This window comes from Prionailurus bengalensis, chromosome B3 (assembly GCF_016509475.1).
Source record: "Prionailurus bengalensis isolate Pbe53 chromosome B3, Fcat_Pben_1.1_paternal_pri, whole genome shotgun sequence".
Lineage (NCBI taxonomy): Eukaryota > Metazoa > Chordata > Mammalia > Carnivora > Felidae > Prionailurus > Prionailurus bengalensis.
This window is the reverse complement of record NC_057355.1, coordinates 85,282,151-85,296,451: the sequence shown is the minus strand read 5'-3', so window position 1 is coordinate 85,296,451 and position 14,301 is coordinate 85,282,151. Positions and strand designations below refer to the sequence as shown.

At 41.3% G+C, this 14,301-nt stretch overlaps 2 protein-coding genes across 10 annotated transcripts in view; one reads left to right on the top strand and one right to left on the bottom strand.

Annotated features, from left to right (window-relative positions):
* The window catches only part of RALGAPA1 (Ral GTPase activating protein catalytic subunit alpha 1), a 277,975-nt gene extending 271,638 nt beyond the window's left edge, over positions 1–6,337 (top strand). For 5 of the 9 annotated variants that reach the window (XM_043556003.1, XM_043555999.1, XM_043556008.1 and 2 more), the window contains 3 exons: positions 3,051–3,053; positions 3,483–3,536; positions 4,982–6,337. In XM_043556003.1, the coding sequence (XP_043411938.1) occupies positions 3,051–3,053; positions 3,483–3,536; positions 4,982–5,130 (206 nt within the window). In that variant the 3' untranslated portion in view covers positions 5,131–6,337. Of the gene's footprint in view, positions 1–3,050; positions 3,054–3,271; positions 3,337–3,482; positions 3,537–4,981 lie in introns of all 9 variants that reach the window. The other 4 variants (XM_043556001.1, XM_043556009.1, XM_043556002.1 and 1 more) reach the window with 3 other exon arrangements.
* A 1,024-nt stretch (positions 6,338–7,361) lies between these two features.
* On the bottom strand, positions 7,362–10,350 carry INSM2 (INSM transcriptional repressor 2). Its single transcript, XM_043555998.1, has one exon. The coding sequence runs from the start codon at positions 10,138–10,140 to the stop codon at positions 8,476–8,478; it is 1,665 nt and encodes a 554-aa protein (XP_043411933.1). The 5' UTR covers positions 10,141–10,350; the 3' UTR covers positions 7,362–8,475.
* Positions 10,351–14,301: the final 3,951 nt, after the last annotated feature.

Genomic DNA, 14,301 nt, shown 5'->3' with positions numbered 1-14,301 from the left:
CCACTATTTTTTTACTGTTATCAGCCATAAATATTTTTGAATGCTTATTGTGTAATCTATCTAGAGTTACATCTAATACTCTGTTACTTAAATTGAGTAGATACCTCTCTTTGGATTTATTGTTTTTCTACAAATTGGAAGTTTTAGTACTCTAAATATTAGAAGGTTGATTGGTGTTTGTCTCTATTATGCATATATAGACATACATAAATATATATCTAATATATATACCACTTTGTTGAATTACTTTTAGGTTCCTTTAGGTTACATATAGGTTCCTACTTAAATGTGAAAATTGTAATAAAATTCAAATATTTCTATGCCATCAAAATAAGAGATAAAGTGATAATGAATACCTAGAGTAACATCTAATCTTCATTCTAACTGCAGTTTTGCTCTTAATTCACAAATATGTATTGCCACATGTAGATAGGACAGTATTATGGTCAGATCTATCTCTTTAAAAGTTATTTTAAACTTTCCTCCCCTTTTCAGGCTTTGAAATGATCTGAAAGAACACACTGGAGCTCCTCAGAAGATAGTTATTTTATACATATCCTAGATGTTATTATTATTTATAAGTGCCAGTAGGAAAATCAGTTTCCTTCAACACAGAACATAAGCTATATATTTGTTATGTGTTTAAACCTGAAGTTATAAGCAGTCAAATGTATTTTGAACTTGAAAATTTGGCTTATGTCTTGTTGACCAAGAGGCAAATAATATTAGTCTTAAAGTCCATTAACCTTTTGTGACAATAATTACTAAATTCAGTTTCCACATAGAACATTCATTCAGATGTATAATTTTTGTAGTGAAAATAATAAAAGAATAATTGAACAATTACTGAGTGCCAGGCACTGTGCTAAGCACTATATGTGCATTCTCTCATTTAATCTTCGCAGCAGTTCTGGGGGCCTGAGGGGTGGGGGGAGTTTATCCAGAGTCACCTGATACTTGGTAAAGCCAGAATCTGACTTCATAGTCCATGATCTTAACTACTATAATTACCTGTGTAATCTAAGTATTTTCATTCCCTTCTTACTGTTGAAATTGCCCTACAACCTGTCATATTTACAAATTAGATATTGTTAAAGATTCTCATTTTAAAGATTCTACTTTTCCACCCATTGAAAAATCTTTTTTTTTTTTTTAATAGATTAAAGTTGCCATGGGAGAAGTATGGAGTATGGGCTTTGGAATTAGACTGATCTGGATTTAAATCCTAGTTCTGTTATTTATTATCCACATAGACTCAAGTAAATTAATCTCTTAAACCCAGTTTCTCCATCTGTAAGGAGATAAAATATGACACACTTTAGACTGACATGTTCTAAATCTTCAGTAATGGCAGTTTTTTATATCTTCATTCAAAATTAAGCCACTTTATTTGCCTGTATTTCTGTACTGTTTAATTTTAGGGGTGCCTGGCTGGCTCATTCGGTCAGGCATGTGACTCCTGATATCAGGGTTGTGAGTTCAAGCCCCGTGTTGGGCATAGAGATTACTTTAAAAAAATAAATAATGTGTTGTTTCCTTTATGACATCCAGTGGTAGTGCATACGTGCTAATCTTAATCACTAATCAACTCCTTTAACAATATTAAAGCACTAAGATTATTAGGGTAATCTGAAAACTTTAATGAGTAAGGTTATATTTTGTGGGACTACCAACATAAGAGTGGGTAAATTCTTTAATTTTCTCAAAACTAAACAGTATGTTGTGTCCTCCACATTTCAATGGTTATATTTTCTAAGTGGTAATTTTCATCAAAAATATTTCTAATCTCTGTCTCTTCCAGTCCTCATCTGTTCTGATTCAAAGTCTGTTAAATTTTACTCTCATCTGTTTAGTAGCTTTATTATATAGCTACACTTACTGTATACCTGCTGTGTGCCAGATCTTTGCATATGCAATCATTCATCCCTCACAACTTTGCAAAATAACTAGTATTTAGTATTGTCTCCATTTCACACACACACAAAAAAAAACATAGATCAGTTTACCCAAGACCCAAAAGCTAGTAACTTGGCAGACTTGACATTTAACCTGGGCCTGTCTAACCCATCCCCATATTCTTCCTAAAACATCACAGTGCCTCTTAGTTCAGTATTCATTGGATCTACTTTCAAAGTATTTTTTTTATAACTTCAGTGGTTTTAAATGGTCATACCCGTCAGCAAGCAGTACAAAGCCATGATAAATAATCCACTGAGTTCCCTTTTGTAATCCGTATAGACCCCAAAGTCGTGTTCATTATAATCAGTGTACAAAGTATAAATCAATTGTACCATCAAGATAAAGACAGAGTATGTACTATAAGAATATTAGAGATACAGTACATAGGACCCCATAAATACTTTTTACTTGAGGATATATTAATAGAAATGATTAAAGCAACATTTTTTATGACTCAGGTGATAGAAATCAATACTTAGGCAGAATAGGGTGTGAAATGAAGGGTAGGTATTACTGTATTCTTTACATCTAAAATTGAGATCTACTGTAAATTATTTATAGAGTTTGAGTATGCCCAGTATATACCACAAATATCATTTGCCAAAACTGAACAGGTACTGATAAGCTATATACCACACATGCTAAAAAGCCTGATTTGACTCTCAGTTTATTGAAGGGGGATTTCACACTGCAGGCAGTAAGGGAGACATGGAGAAATTGCTGTTTTTGAGGAAAATAGCCTTTGGTTTTGGCATGCTCTAAAGCAGTATTCTCCAGTAAAACTTTCTATAATGATAGAAATGTCCTATATCTGCACTGTTCATTATGGTTGCCACTAACCAGATATGGTTGCTCAACACTTGAAATGTGGCCAGTACACCAAGGACCCACATGTTTATTTTCACTTAATGTTAATTTTTAATTTTAGTGTGGCTATGCCTACCTCTTTGGACAGTACAGCTCTAGAGATTTTATGACTTAGTGATTATGATAACCTGCCACCAGTACAATGAGCACTTTAAAAGGTAGATGTTTACAGAATCTCTCATAGACTTTTTTTCTTTTCTTTTTTTCCTATTTGAACTTGTTAGTTGGTAAGTATAACATTTGAATTTACAAAGCATTGTCCATTGTTAAACATCATCACTCTAATGCATTGCATGCCCAATTTCATAATAAAACTTGATTACTCTCTTCTCTGCTCCTCAGTTAACACCTGTAAAATTCTGCAGTGTCTCTCATATCTGTTATCTGTCTTCTCTTTTGTTTTCTCACTTCTGCTCGCTACTCCATTTCTTCATTCACAACAAAGAAAGAAATGCAGTGATAGTTCTCTTCCTCCCAAAACCTCCGCTAGAAAACATTGGCCATCTCAAGGTAAACAGCCATGGGAAGGCCTCTCATGATTGGCCGGGAATAATATGCATTACCAGAAAAGCATGAGCTACCGCTCTTCACCTTCCTTCTGCCATCCATCTGCAGTGCTTCCCTAAAAAGGGCCATGGATTCATATTCTCCTCTAGGTTTTCCAGTATGGGTCCAGTATGAACCAATTCAGATCTTCAGGAAGAGTAAAGGTGAACAGAAATATATTTCCTTCTCCTTGTGTTTTGAAGGCCAACCTCATTTCAGTTAGAAAACAAAGAATTGTTGGAGAAATTACTTTGAAAAGAAGGGCAATTGGACCTAGATTCCAAGTAGTGAGAAAATATTTCTTCCCTGATAATATGTTTGTTCTGAAGTATAATTGTAACACTTCACCTTAAAAACACTCTGAAGTATTCTACCAAGATAGATTCTTAATAATACATCTCTGTAAGATCAGTACCCCTTATTGAACAGTTTTGTTCAATATTCATAACTTCAATTTAGGCACAAATGTTTCATTATATGGAAGTGTTAGTATGATTATTTCCACGCTTGAAATTTCTCTGAGGTGCTCCTTTGGCTAACAAATATGCCAAAAGTTTTCCTGCAGAGTGAAGAAATGTATAATAAGCCTGCAGCCTGTGTGAGGTGTTTGTGACATACATAAAGAAAATGTTCACATACATAAGGCCCAGAAAATCTGGATTAAAGTGTCTTAAAATATACAGAATTTTTAAATTTTTGTTCTATTTTCAGATTTTTTTTTTGGAGGGCTTTTATTTTTAATGTAACTTCTTATTCAGAAAATATCTGAAGGCCTATAGTGTGCAAAGTTCTATAGCATTGCTGTATGTTAGAGAATCATAATTCATAGAAATACGGTGCAGAGGTAAAGATACTACTTCGTAAATAACACAAAAAATTTCCAATTTGAATTTGTTTTTGCTTCTTTTAATGTTTGTTCATCCTACTGGCTATTTACTTGCTGTGACTGGATGGAGTAACTGCAAAAATTTAAGTTAAGGAAAACAAAAGCATTGCTTATCTCTTCTAAATGGAAGACATTTTGAGGGGTCAACTTGTCTTTATTAAATTTCAGATAAGAGTTCTTGTCTTCTTCCTTCCCCTAGGAATTTATCTTGCCCCTTTCTAAAAGCATATTTAAATACCCAGCGTGTATAATGGTCTCATTGTGTTGAATTTCTTTTTAGAACCATTCGGTGCTGTTGTTTTCAAGTTCGAGCAATGGAGACCCTTTTCTTGGTTATACCCTGTACTTTAGAGATAGGAATTGGTCCTTCTCTCACCTGCTTCTTAAGCCCTTCCCTGCATGCTAATGATGCTTTGGATCCCTGTCCTGTCTGGCCCAAAGATTTTGCTTCCCATTGCTTTTTCTGAGGAGCTCTCTGGTTAGTCCTGGCTCTGGAAACAGTGATTGGTGCTTTCTTGCTAATATAATTACATGAGCCACCAGATGACTGGGTTTTAAATAAAATCTTAGTAGGCTGTTCTAAAAGGCAAGTTTTGGCCTTGCTTTTTCCCCTCAAAAGACCTCATTAAGGGTTGGGATCCATGCTACAAATGAGTAGCAGATTATATCTTATGGGGTGAGAGGCCAGACGACATGTGCTAATGCTCTTAATATTTCCCACAGGCTCCTACCCAGAGATTCTATCCAGTGAAACTCCCACAGCAACGCAGGTAGACGGGGCTGACCTGGCCTCTCCAATGTCTCCTCGAACTAGCAAAAGCCGCATGTCCATGAAGCTGCGTCGATCCTCTGGCTCAGCCAATAAATCCTAAGGAGACAAGCAGCCCAGCAGTGTGATCAGCAGTAGCCACCTTAGCATGAACATAGTGTTAACCCTTTCAGGCCTTCGTGTTTGCCATAACTTGCATGTATCTTCCTGAACATTTATTTTAAAAAAACACTGGATTTAAGTAATTTGTAACTTAATAGGTTTGGGTTGTTTATTCAGTTGGTTTTTCCCCCCCAATACTCTAAGCTGCCATATTTTTGGGGGGTGGAGTTTTATTCTACACCCTTTACCTTCCTAGATAATTATGTCTAAGCAGTTTCACTTTTAATTTCATGATTAACTCTGAGCCAAAATATAATTGGACAGATAGTCTCATTATTTTATTTATCGTGCCCCATTGCAACTTTATGGCTCAGTAAATATATGATTGTTTTTTACAAATGTAAATTTTTAAATTTAAGCATTTGTAAAGTTATAGCAAAAGTTGCAAATCTTAATACACAGGATGTGTATGGATTATTTATGTTATGAAAATAAAACACTTAAAATAAATGGTTGTTTAGTATTCCAAATTCCAACTAACATAATTTTAGCATTAACTTTTTCTTCCCAAAGCAATGCCTCATTTCTTGGCTGTGCAGGTGATGCCATGACATATCTAATAACAAGAAAAATCACTGTGCTGAACTTTGATTTATGTTTAGCTTCCAAATATTTTTCTAATGTTTTGCTTTTGAAATGGTATCACTGTTAAATGCCATTTTTATTTTGAGATTGTGGCCCTGTATTATTGGCTGCTGGATCCTGGTGTATCGATGTTCTTTCCTAAGTACCAGAAAGAGGGTAACGGGGGGATGGGGAGAAAGAAAGAAAAAACTTTTCTGATATAAATGTGTTGCTTAAATTATGTGTATTTAAAAAGGGAACATGACCCAGGAGTCTAAGTTAAATATTATATTAATACTGAACTTGCTGGTGCAAGCTGGTATACATTCCACCCCCCCCCCCAGAAATACTTTCCTACAATAAATAAGCTGCTCACATTTTGTTCATATTTTGTTTTGAACGGGCATCTCCTAAGGAAATGTAGCATGACATCAGTACTAACTGCATGTGTAAATACATCATACCGGCAAACTATAAAATATAAATTATGTATCATCATTCATGTAGTATCTACAAATTTGTAACAGTGAAAGAAAAAGATATGGTATTTAATAATACAATAAAAATATTCTTATCACAATGTCTATGAGCATTGATTTGTCTTTTATATTTCTCATCTATTTGTCTTTAATATACTTTCAGACTTAATAAGTAGAACTATGTGATTAATGGAGAGGTGTAAAGCACAAACCTAGGTTATCTTAGCAAATCATGAAAAATGAATTCAAGTTCTCTAGTTAGGATACACCCCAAGTTATTTCTCAGAGATTCTACCATAGTCGTTAAAAATGCAGGCAATTTTCTACCTTTGTAAGGGCTGGCCAGAAATTTAACCCAATACACTTGGTTAAAGCATCAATTAAGCTTAGCCTTCTGCTTCTTTGATTTTTAAATTTCATTTTGTTTGGTAATACACATTCAGGGGAGAAAAAAACTTTTTGCAGACAGTTTCTAAATAACCTTTCAGAGTTCCTATGCACTTAAGTTTTTGTTTTCTTGTAAATAAAAATAGATTCCTAGGAAACTGTGGAAGACAAAATTCCTATGAAAGCTTATGTAGAAGATAAACGAGTCCCTGGGAACAAGGCTAAACAGTATAATTTCCCACAACCAAGGCAAAGAATTACAGAAAGGAAAGTCAAGGTAACTGCTTACACATTTCTATGGTGCTTTCATTTTTTAATAATGAACAGCTAATGGATTGATGAAATATAACAAAATGGAATGAAAATGCCAACTTGGAAACAGTGAAGTTAATTAGCATGGTTAACATTTTTTTTTCATCTTTGGATAAAACTACCAGCTTTTTTAAAGAAAAAATACTTAAAATATATTTTCTGTTGACATTTTTAGGTGGTAAAGTATCTTTAGATTTAAAGCCTTTTGGAGCTTAGTCTGTGCAAGCCATACTTCAAAGGAAATTTTTCCATTGCATTTCTGCACCATTATATGCATTTATAAAATATACTTTCTCCTGTCTGTATTCTATCTAAATGGGTCACTAAGAATCTAAAGTAGGATACTAGCTTTGGGGAGATAAGAAATGTGGCTTTGAAAAATAGGCTGTGTTCAATGAGATTCTCAGGACAAACACAGAACACAAGAAAGCACCAGCTATGTACATTTATTTGGTGGTAAGCATCTTACAAATATGGGCTATCTGTCGAGCAATACTCAGCCAGTGTCCCAAACTCTGGCTATTAGAGCATGGGTACAGAGTGTGCACTGAATATGGTTTACAAAAAGAAATTTCAGAAACAGATTGCTGCTGAAAAATGAATATTGAATGAAAAGTCATTCAGTTCCATAGTGGATTATAGATAGGTAGGTATTAACATCTTCCTTAAGCTGAACATAGTTTCATATATAACACTGTATAAGATTTACAACAGAAGGATTAAACAATTTGGATGAAACCCTACTAAAACAGTCAAACTTCCGGAAATGAGTTTTATATTTCCAAAAAAAAAAAAAATCTGTTAAAGTATCTCTTCCTGAAAACACACAAAAAAGCTAAAGGTGAGAATTTGGGGGTATCTCAACCCCCTCCAAGTAAAGTAGCACCCTCTCCACCTCCAAACACTAACTTAAGAATGGACTACTAATACTTGAGAAAGAGAACGTTTACAGGGAGATCCCCATATCCCCCCAAAGCGCAAACATCCCCTTACATTTCCTGCCCACAGGCAGAGGTCTTGAGTCTTTCCCCAACCCCCTGTACGTTTGGCACCAATCACATAACTTTTAATTCACAGAATATACAATGCAAGAAATCTGACCCTATTGAGACAGAAACTACATAGGCGCCTGCAATGGCAAGAAAAAAAAAAAAAAAAAGACTACCACTTTTGGTAGTTAGAATCATTTGCAGATATTGAGACATGCACGTATTCACTACGACTTTCCATAGGAATTACAAGTCATATAGGATTCGTCAGGGTCTCCAGAATGAGGGGGGAAATCCTATTTTCGTGGGGTAAGAGAGAAGGCTTTTAAAGTGACAGTCCTTGACCGCGAATGTTTATATCATATACATACCTGCTCTAGAGAGGGATTTTACATTTCGCTGTCCGCTTCTCTGGCGGAACATTGACTACTGGGAGTTTTAGGAGAGAAAATATAGGCAGCAAAGAGGGTAAACTTGCAAATTCAAGAAATCCCCACAGAAATTCCCTTGCTGTTTCCTCCAAAGCCAACCGCATAATCTTCCTCATCTCTGTCCTCAACAGCCAGGCCGCAACGGCATCTGCAGCAGCAGTACCTGCCGACTTTCTGAGGGGTGGCACTTATTTATGTGCCGGGTCAGCCCCGGGGAGCTAAAAAAAGTGGACGGGCAGTGTTTGCACGAGAAAATTTGCTGAGCACTCCCGTCGGATGCCCCACCTGGGCTTTGAGCTTCAGGGGGGGGCCCAGCCAGAGCAGGCAGGAGCAGCTCCTCGCGGACCGCGTGCCACAACCGGTGCTTGTCCCTGATGTCTGCGGAAGGGAAGTGGGCCCCGCACAGCGGGCAAGCGAAGGCTAGCGGGGCACCGTGTTCAGAGCCAAAGCCCGGGGCAAGTGCACGAGCAGAGCCTGCCTCGTGAGTGCCTAGGTGCTTGCGCAGATAGGCTTGGCGACGGAACTTTTTGTGGCAATATGGGCACATGAAGATCTCGGGTCCCCCGACACCACTGGCACTGCCTGGCCCAGGCACCCGGCGCCCCAACATCCCCTCCGTATAGGGGACCTGAGGCAGCGGTGGCTCGGGGTGGGACACCTGGAGGCCCGGGTGTGGGGCGCTGTCCTGGTGCTGCTCCGCCTTGGAGCTGTCCCTCGCCTGCAGGTGCTGATCCGCCGTTTGCTCTGCCCGGCTGTTCTCCTTCCCCTCCGCCAAGAAAGATGCAACAGCCCCAGAGTCTGGGGAGGCTGAGGAAGGAGGTGGCTTCCCGTCGGCTGAAGAGACCGTGGCAGCATTTGCCGCTGCGGGACGGGGCTTGTGCCAACGGCGATGGGAGGCGAGGTTCGCAGGGCAGCTGAAGACCTTGTCGCACTCAGGACAGCGGTATTCGACGCGTACGATGCGGGAGCAGCGGTGCTGAGCCAGAGCGAAGGGGTCCGCGTACTGCTCCTTGCATAGCTGGCAGATAAACTCCCCCAGTGGCGTGCGGCTGCCCCCCAGGCCCCTGGACGGTGCTCCGGGTTCCTCCTCCTTGATCTTCAGGCCCAGAACAGGGGACGTGGTCACTTCATCTGCGAAGCTCAACTTCCTCATGGCCTTTGGCTTCTTGACTCCGGCGGCCGCGGGTCCAGACGCGCAGGCCGGAGGTGCCTTGGCACGGCGCTCGTTGCCAGCGGCCCGCTTTAGGCCTTGCAGGGTGACCGAGAGGGGCGCAGGGTCTGGATGGAACTCTGGCTCTGGGAATGGTGCCCGGAGCGGCAGCAGGAACTGCTCCCCGGAGGTCGGTGCAGCTGCTGGCGCCGCCGAGCTGGAGAAAGCAGCCACCGCGGCGGCACCCCCGGGGAAGGACTCTGCAGAGACGGGTGAGCTGAGGCAGCGCTCCAGGAATGCCCGGCGCAGCTCCACGCCCGCCGGCTTGGTGGGGCTGGGGCTGGGCCCGGGGCCCTCCCTGCCATCCGCCCTCCACTCCGCAGCACCTTCCTGCCCGCCCTCCCCTGGGCTCACCCTAGCCGCCTGACAGGACGACCCCGACAGCTCGCGGGCTGCCGCCTCCTCCTCCAGGGTGGGGGGTGCCACCTGCTCCGCACCTGGCTGGGGAGCACTGGAAGCCTCCTCGGGGAAGGGCGGCGCCCCCTGGGGCCCCAGCAGTGGGAAGATCCGCTCAGCTAGGCGCACTCGGTAGGAGCCCCCTGTCCGTTTAGTTCGCTTTACCAGGAAGCCCCTCGGCATGGTGGAGTCGTGAGCGCTCTGGGGGCAAGGAGTAAAGGGGGCGCCGCGGGGGCTGAAAGCGGACGAGCACCGCAGCTACCCGAGCTTCGCCACAGCCGTCATGCGTGGGCTGCCTTTATAGCTGAGATTCGGGCCGGGGGACCACCGGTAGCCTTCAGGCTGGGCCGGCCAATCAGGAGTGGGAGCGGGCGCCAGGGGCGGGGTTTTCGCCTGGCTGGGCTCTCAGGGGTCCAAGAGGCTGGCTGCGGCGCGTGCCCCCACCCCACCACGCAGCGGCCTCCGCGCGGCCCCAGCAGCTGGCTTCGGGGCTGCCGCCCCCCCCTGCCGCCCACCAGCGGAAGAAGATATAAAAAGGTAAGGTCCAGAGTGTGAAGAAGCTCGGTACTCCCTGCCTCAGCTGCCTCCAAGGACCGTCCAGGGAGCCGGGCGGAGAGGCAACCGATGGGCGCCCTCCTTTCGGGCCGGGCCCCTGCTGCACCGCACCCCCGACACGCGTGGGAGTCTGAGGGAGGCTGAGTGGGGGGAAGTCGAGGGGAAGGGGCTGCGGGCAGCGGGTGTCGGGAGGCGACCGAGTGGGTGTCCGCCGGGGAGCGGGTTAACGTCCTCTGCCCTTATTGAGCTGATGAGAAGCTGCGACCGAGCGGCAGGCTGGCTAAATCCACCGCCCTGTGCCTACACTTGACGGCGGGAGCACGTCTGCCATCCAGTATCGATCGACACTGCGCGCGTCTGTGATACTATGAGAATTCATCTGGGAAGAAGGGCTCTCAGTGCGGGAGATCGTGCGTGCTGGCAAGCCTCTGGAGCTCAGGACGCCAGCCGGTTTCTGGACCCTGGTCCTCAGGGCTTATAAATGTCCCCTCCCCGATGGGAAAAGGAGTGGGGAGGGGAAAGTAGGATCTAATTTTCGACTGTCCTCAGATAAAGTGGTTTCTCTGTTCACACCTTCCACTTGTACTACCCAGAGACATGACTTAGTGCCTAACTGACCTGTTTAGCATGGAGTAGATTGGGTGAGAAATACTGGCAGAATCAGGATTTCATCTGCTTCCCCTTATACAAGTGATACTTTGCAAAAGGTGTGCTATGGGCCACATTTAATAGATTCTCATCCTTGTGCCCAGCACTGTTCTAAGCACTAGAAGAGATGTGAAAGTTTGTAACACAGCTGAACTATGAAATGATTAGAAAATATGACAAATGTATAATTAAGTGCCAAAAGTCCATAATATAGATAGGTACAACGTGAGACTAGGAAGGGGAAAGAACTCAAATCTCCTTACTAAATCAAATTGGAGAAAAAGACTGAGCAATGTAGTTTTAGACTACAGATATAATAAACAGATGTAGTCATCAATAACACACATCCTCAGATCCTCTTCCTCCTAAGTGAATGAAGTGTTTTTACATAGAGTGCATTATTTTGGGGATGCTTGGAAGCAATTATATATTTGTATCATTAACAATATTTTAGGCATTCTACTTAAGGAATCTCTAATCTTTTCACACATACACACCAAATGGAAGGAGATATTATTTACTCTCCCTTTTTTGATGAGGGGATTGATCCACAGAAGTTAGGTAAATAACTTGCAAAAGTCACCCAGAGCTCAGATTCAAACTGAGGCCTGGCTAATTCCGAAGACTTTTCCACCATACTAGTGACTTCAAACTATTTTTTTTTTTCTGGTCACATCCCACAATAAGAAACAAAAATTATGGTACACACATGTAACTGAAACAAAAATTTCACAAAATACTATTTAGTTTACCTAGGTATAATGCATTCTTGTATTTTCTATGCAATTATATTTTCTTTTTTAAAATGTTGATCATAGCAAACAAATTGATTTCATGACTAATGGACCCACAATACAAAAAACACCTTTATTATGGTGTTTCCCATTAAAAATCATGAAACCATACAAAAGGAAATAAACTTGATACTTTGTAATCAAAATTAATATTTGGAATCACTATGTAAAATATTTGGGCCCTCTTTTTAAAATATAACTTATTGTCAAGTTAGCTTACATATAGTGAATACAGTGTCCTCTTGATTTGGGAATAGATTCCCATGATTCATCACTTACATACAACACCCAGTGCTCATCCCAACAAAATAATTGAGCCCTTTAATAGTGTTGATAAATTCAGTTTCCCAAATTGATCATTTCTGACACATCAGTTTATGACTTGTATCTTCTCCTTTCCTTTCTCCTCACGGCCCAAACATATTGTGTGGTGTTGACAATTTTATGTAAGATTTTAATAATTTAAGACAGCCCCTTTCCAAGAGGGGCTTTTCCTCAGATGTATGTAGTACTTTGTAAGAACTGCCGTAAGAATTGCAACCATATGGGGCGCCTGGGTGGCTCAGTCTGTTGGGAGTCCAACTTCGGCTCAGGTCATGATCTCCCAGTTCGTGAGTTCTAGCCCCGCATCAGGCTTTGTGCTGACAGCTCAGAGCCTGGAGCCTGCTTCGGATTCTGTGTCTCCCTCTCTCTCTGACCCTCCCTGGCTACATTCTGTCTCTGTCTCTCTCCCAAAAGTAAATAACCCCCCCCCCAAAAAAAAAGAAAGAAAAAAAAAAGAAAAAACAATTGCAACCATATGACCCAGCATTTGTGCACCTAGGCAATACACAAAAAAATTGAAACCAGGCACTGAAACACATCCTTGTACGCTGGTGTCCACTGTAGCATTGTTCAGAAAAGCCCAGAGATGGAAACAACCCAGTGTCCCACAATAGATATATCAACAACATGGGATATACACAAATGACAGTATATTATTCAGCCATAAAAAAGAATGAGTGCTGATCCATACTACAACATGGATAAATCTTGAAAACATTATGCTAAGTGAAATGAGCCAGACACAGAAGACAAATATAAGATTTCACTTAAACTGAAATATCTAGAATAAGCAAATTCATAGAGCTAGACTGCAGATTATTGGCTATCAGGGGTTGGGGAAATGAGAACTTACAGTATAATGGTTACAGAATTTCATTTGGAGTGATGAAAAAATTTTATTAATCAATAGTGGTAAAAATATATAGTGGTGATAACATTGTGAATGCTGTCAATGCCACTGAATTGCATGCTTCAAATTTTTTTGTTATATATTTTTAAAATGGGCATTTTTGTTATATATATTTTGCAATAAAAACTGTTCAGACACACACAGAACAAGTGGAAGGCAAAATCATGGCATATCAGACTGTGAAAACAATGTAAAGGACCAGGTCATGTAATCTGGACTTTATGTCATAGGACAGGCACAGAGAGGCATTTAAAGTTTTAAAGTGAGGAAGTGACATTTGCTTTTGAAAACGCAGGAGGAAAAATATCTTTGGGTAAACTTTCTGCCGGAGAGAGAAAGGGAAACAGATATAAGAGTCTCCTTCTCTCAGTCCTTCCCCTTCCGACTAACTGAGAATGTGGGTCTTTTTTCTAGAAAAACTAAAATGAAGGAAACTTAAAAAGTCTAAAGAGCAGTTATAATAGAAGAATACTTCATAGAGTGATCGGCATAGAGCTGATATTCAATACATGACCATTTGAATAAATATTGTGAGTTATTAGATGGACAGCAAATGTGTCATCCAACCATCCCTCCAGCCATCCTGTCTTCCATCTGTACATCTATTCAATCACTCATCAATTAATTGTGGTATATTCTTTCTGTGATAGTTCAGAAACACAGCGTCCAAGGAGTATCTACTCTGTTATTTTCAGGAAAACGAACTTGTCTAGGAGACGGCCAGGGCCACCTGGAGCTGTTATTATTCCTAACCACCATGTTACAGAAATTTACCCTGAAATCTCTAGTTGACCCGAAGGTCATCAACATCACCCCAGTTGCCAAAGAGTTCCCTTCTATGCTGCCTCCTACCAGCTCTGCTTCATTCCTGTGTAAGGAAGGGCAGACTGCATGCTGCTGTGCTGTCCTCCTACAGCTCCTCCTGCTCCAGAGGCATTCTGACTTCCTTCCTACTCTACCCCCTTCCTGGAAATGCCTTCTCTGACCCCTCCTCTCTATCACCCCATTGTCTCAGTATCCAGAGATCATCCAACCTCCATTAGACTTTCCTGATTTTCACTGCACAAACATAGCTGCTACTCTTCAAACTCGGAACACTTATCTCATATTAAG

Coding starts and splice junctions, on each gene's coding strand:
- INSM2 (XM_043555998.1), bottom strand. CDS start 10,140: ATGCCGAGGGGCTTCCTGGTAAAGCGAACTAAACGGACAGGGGGCTCC.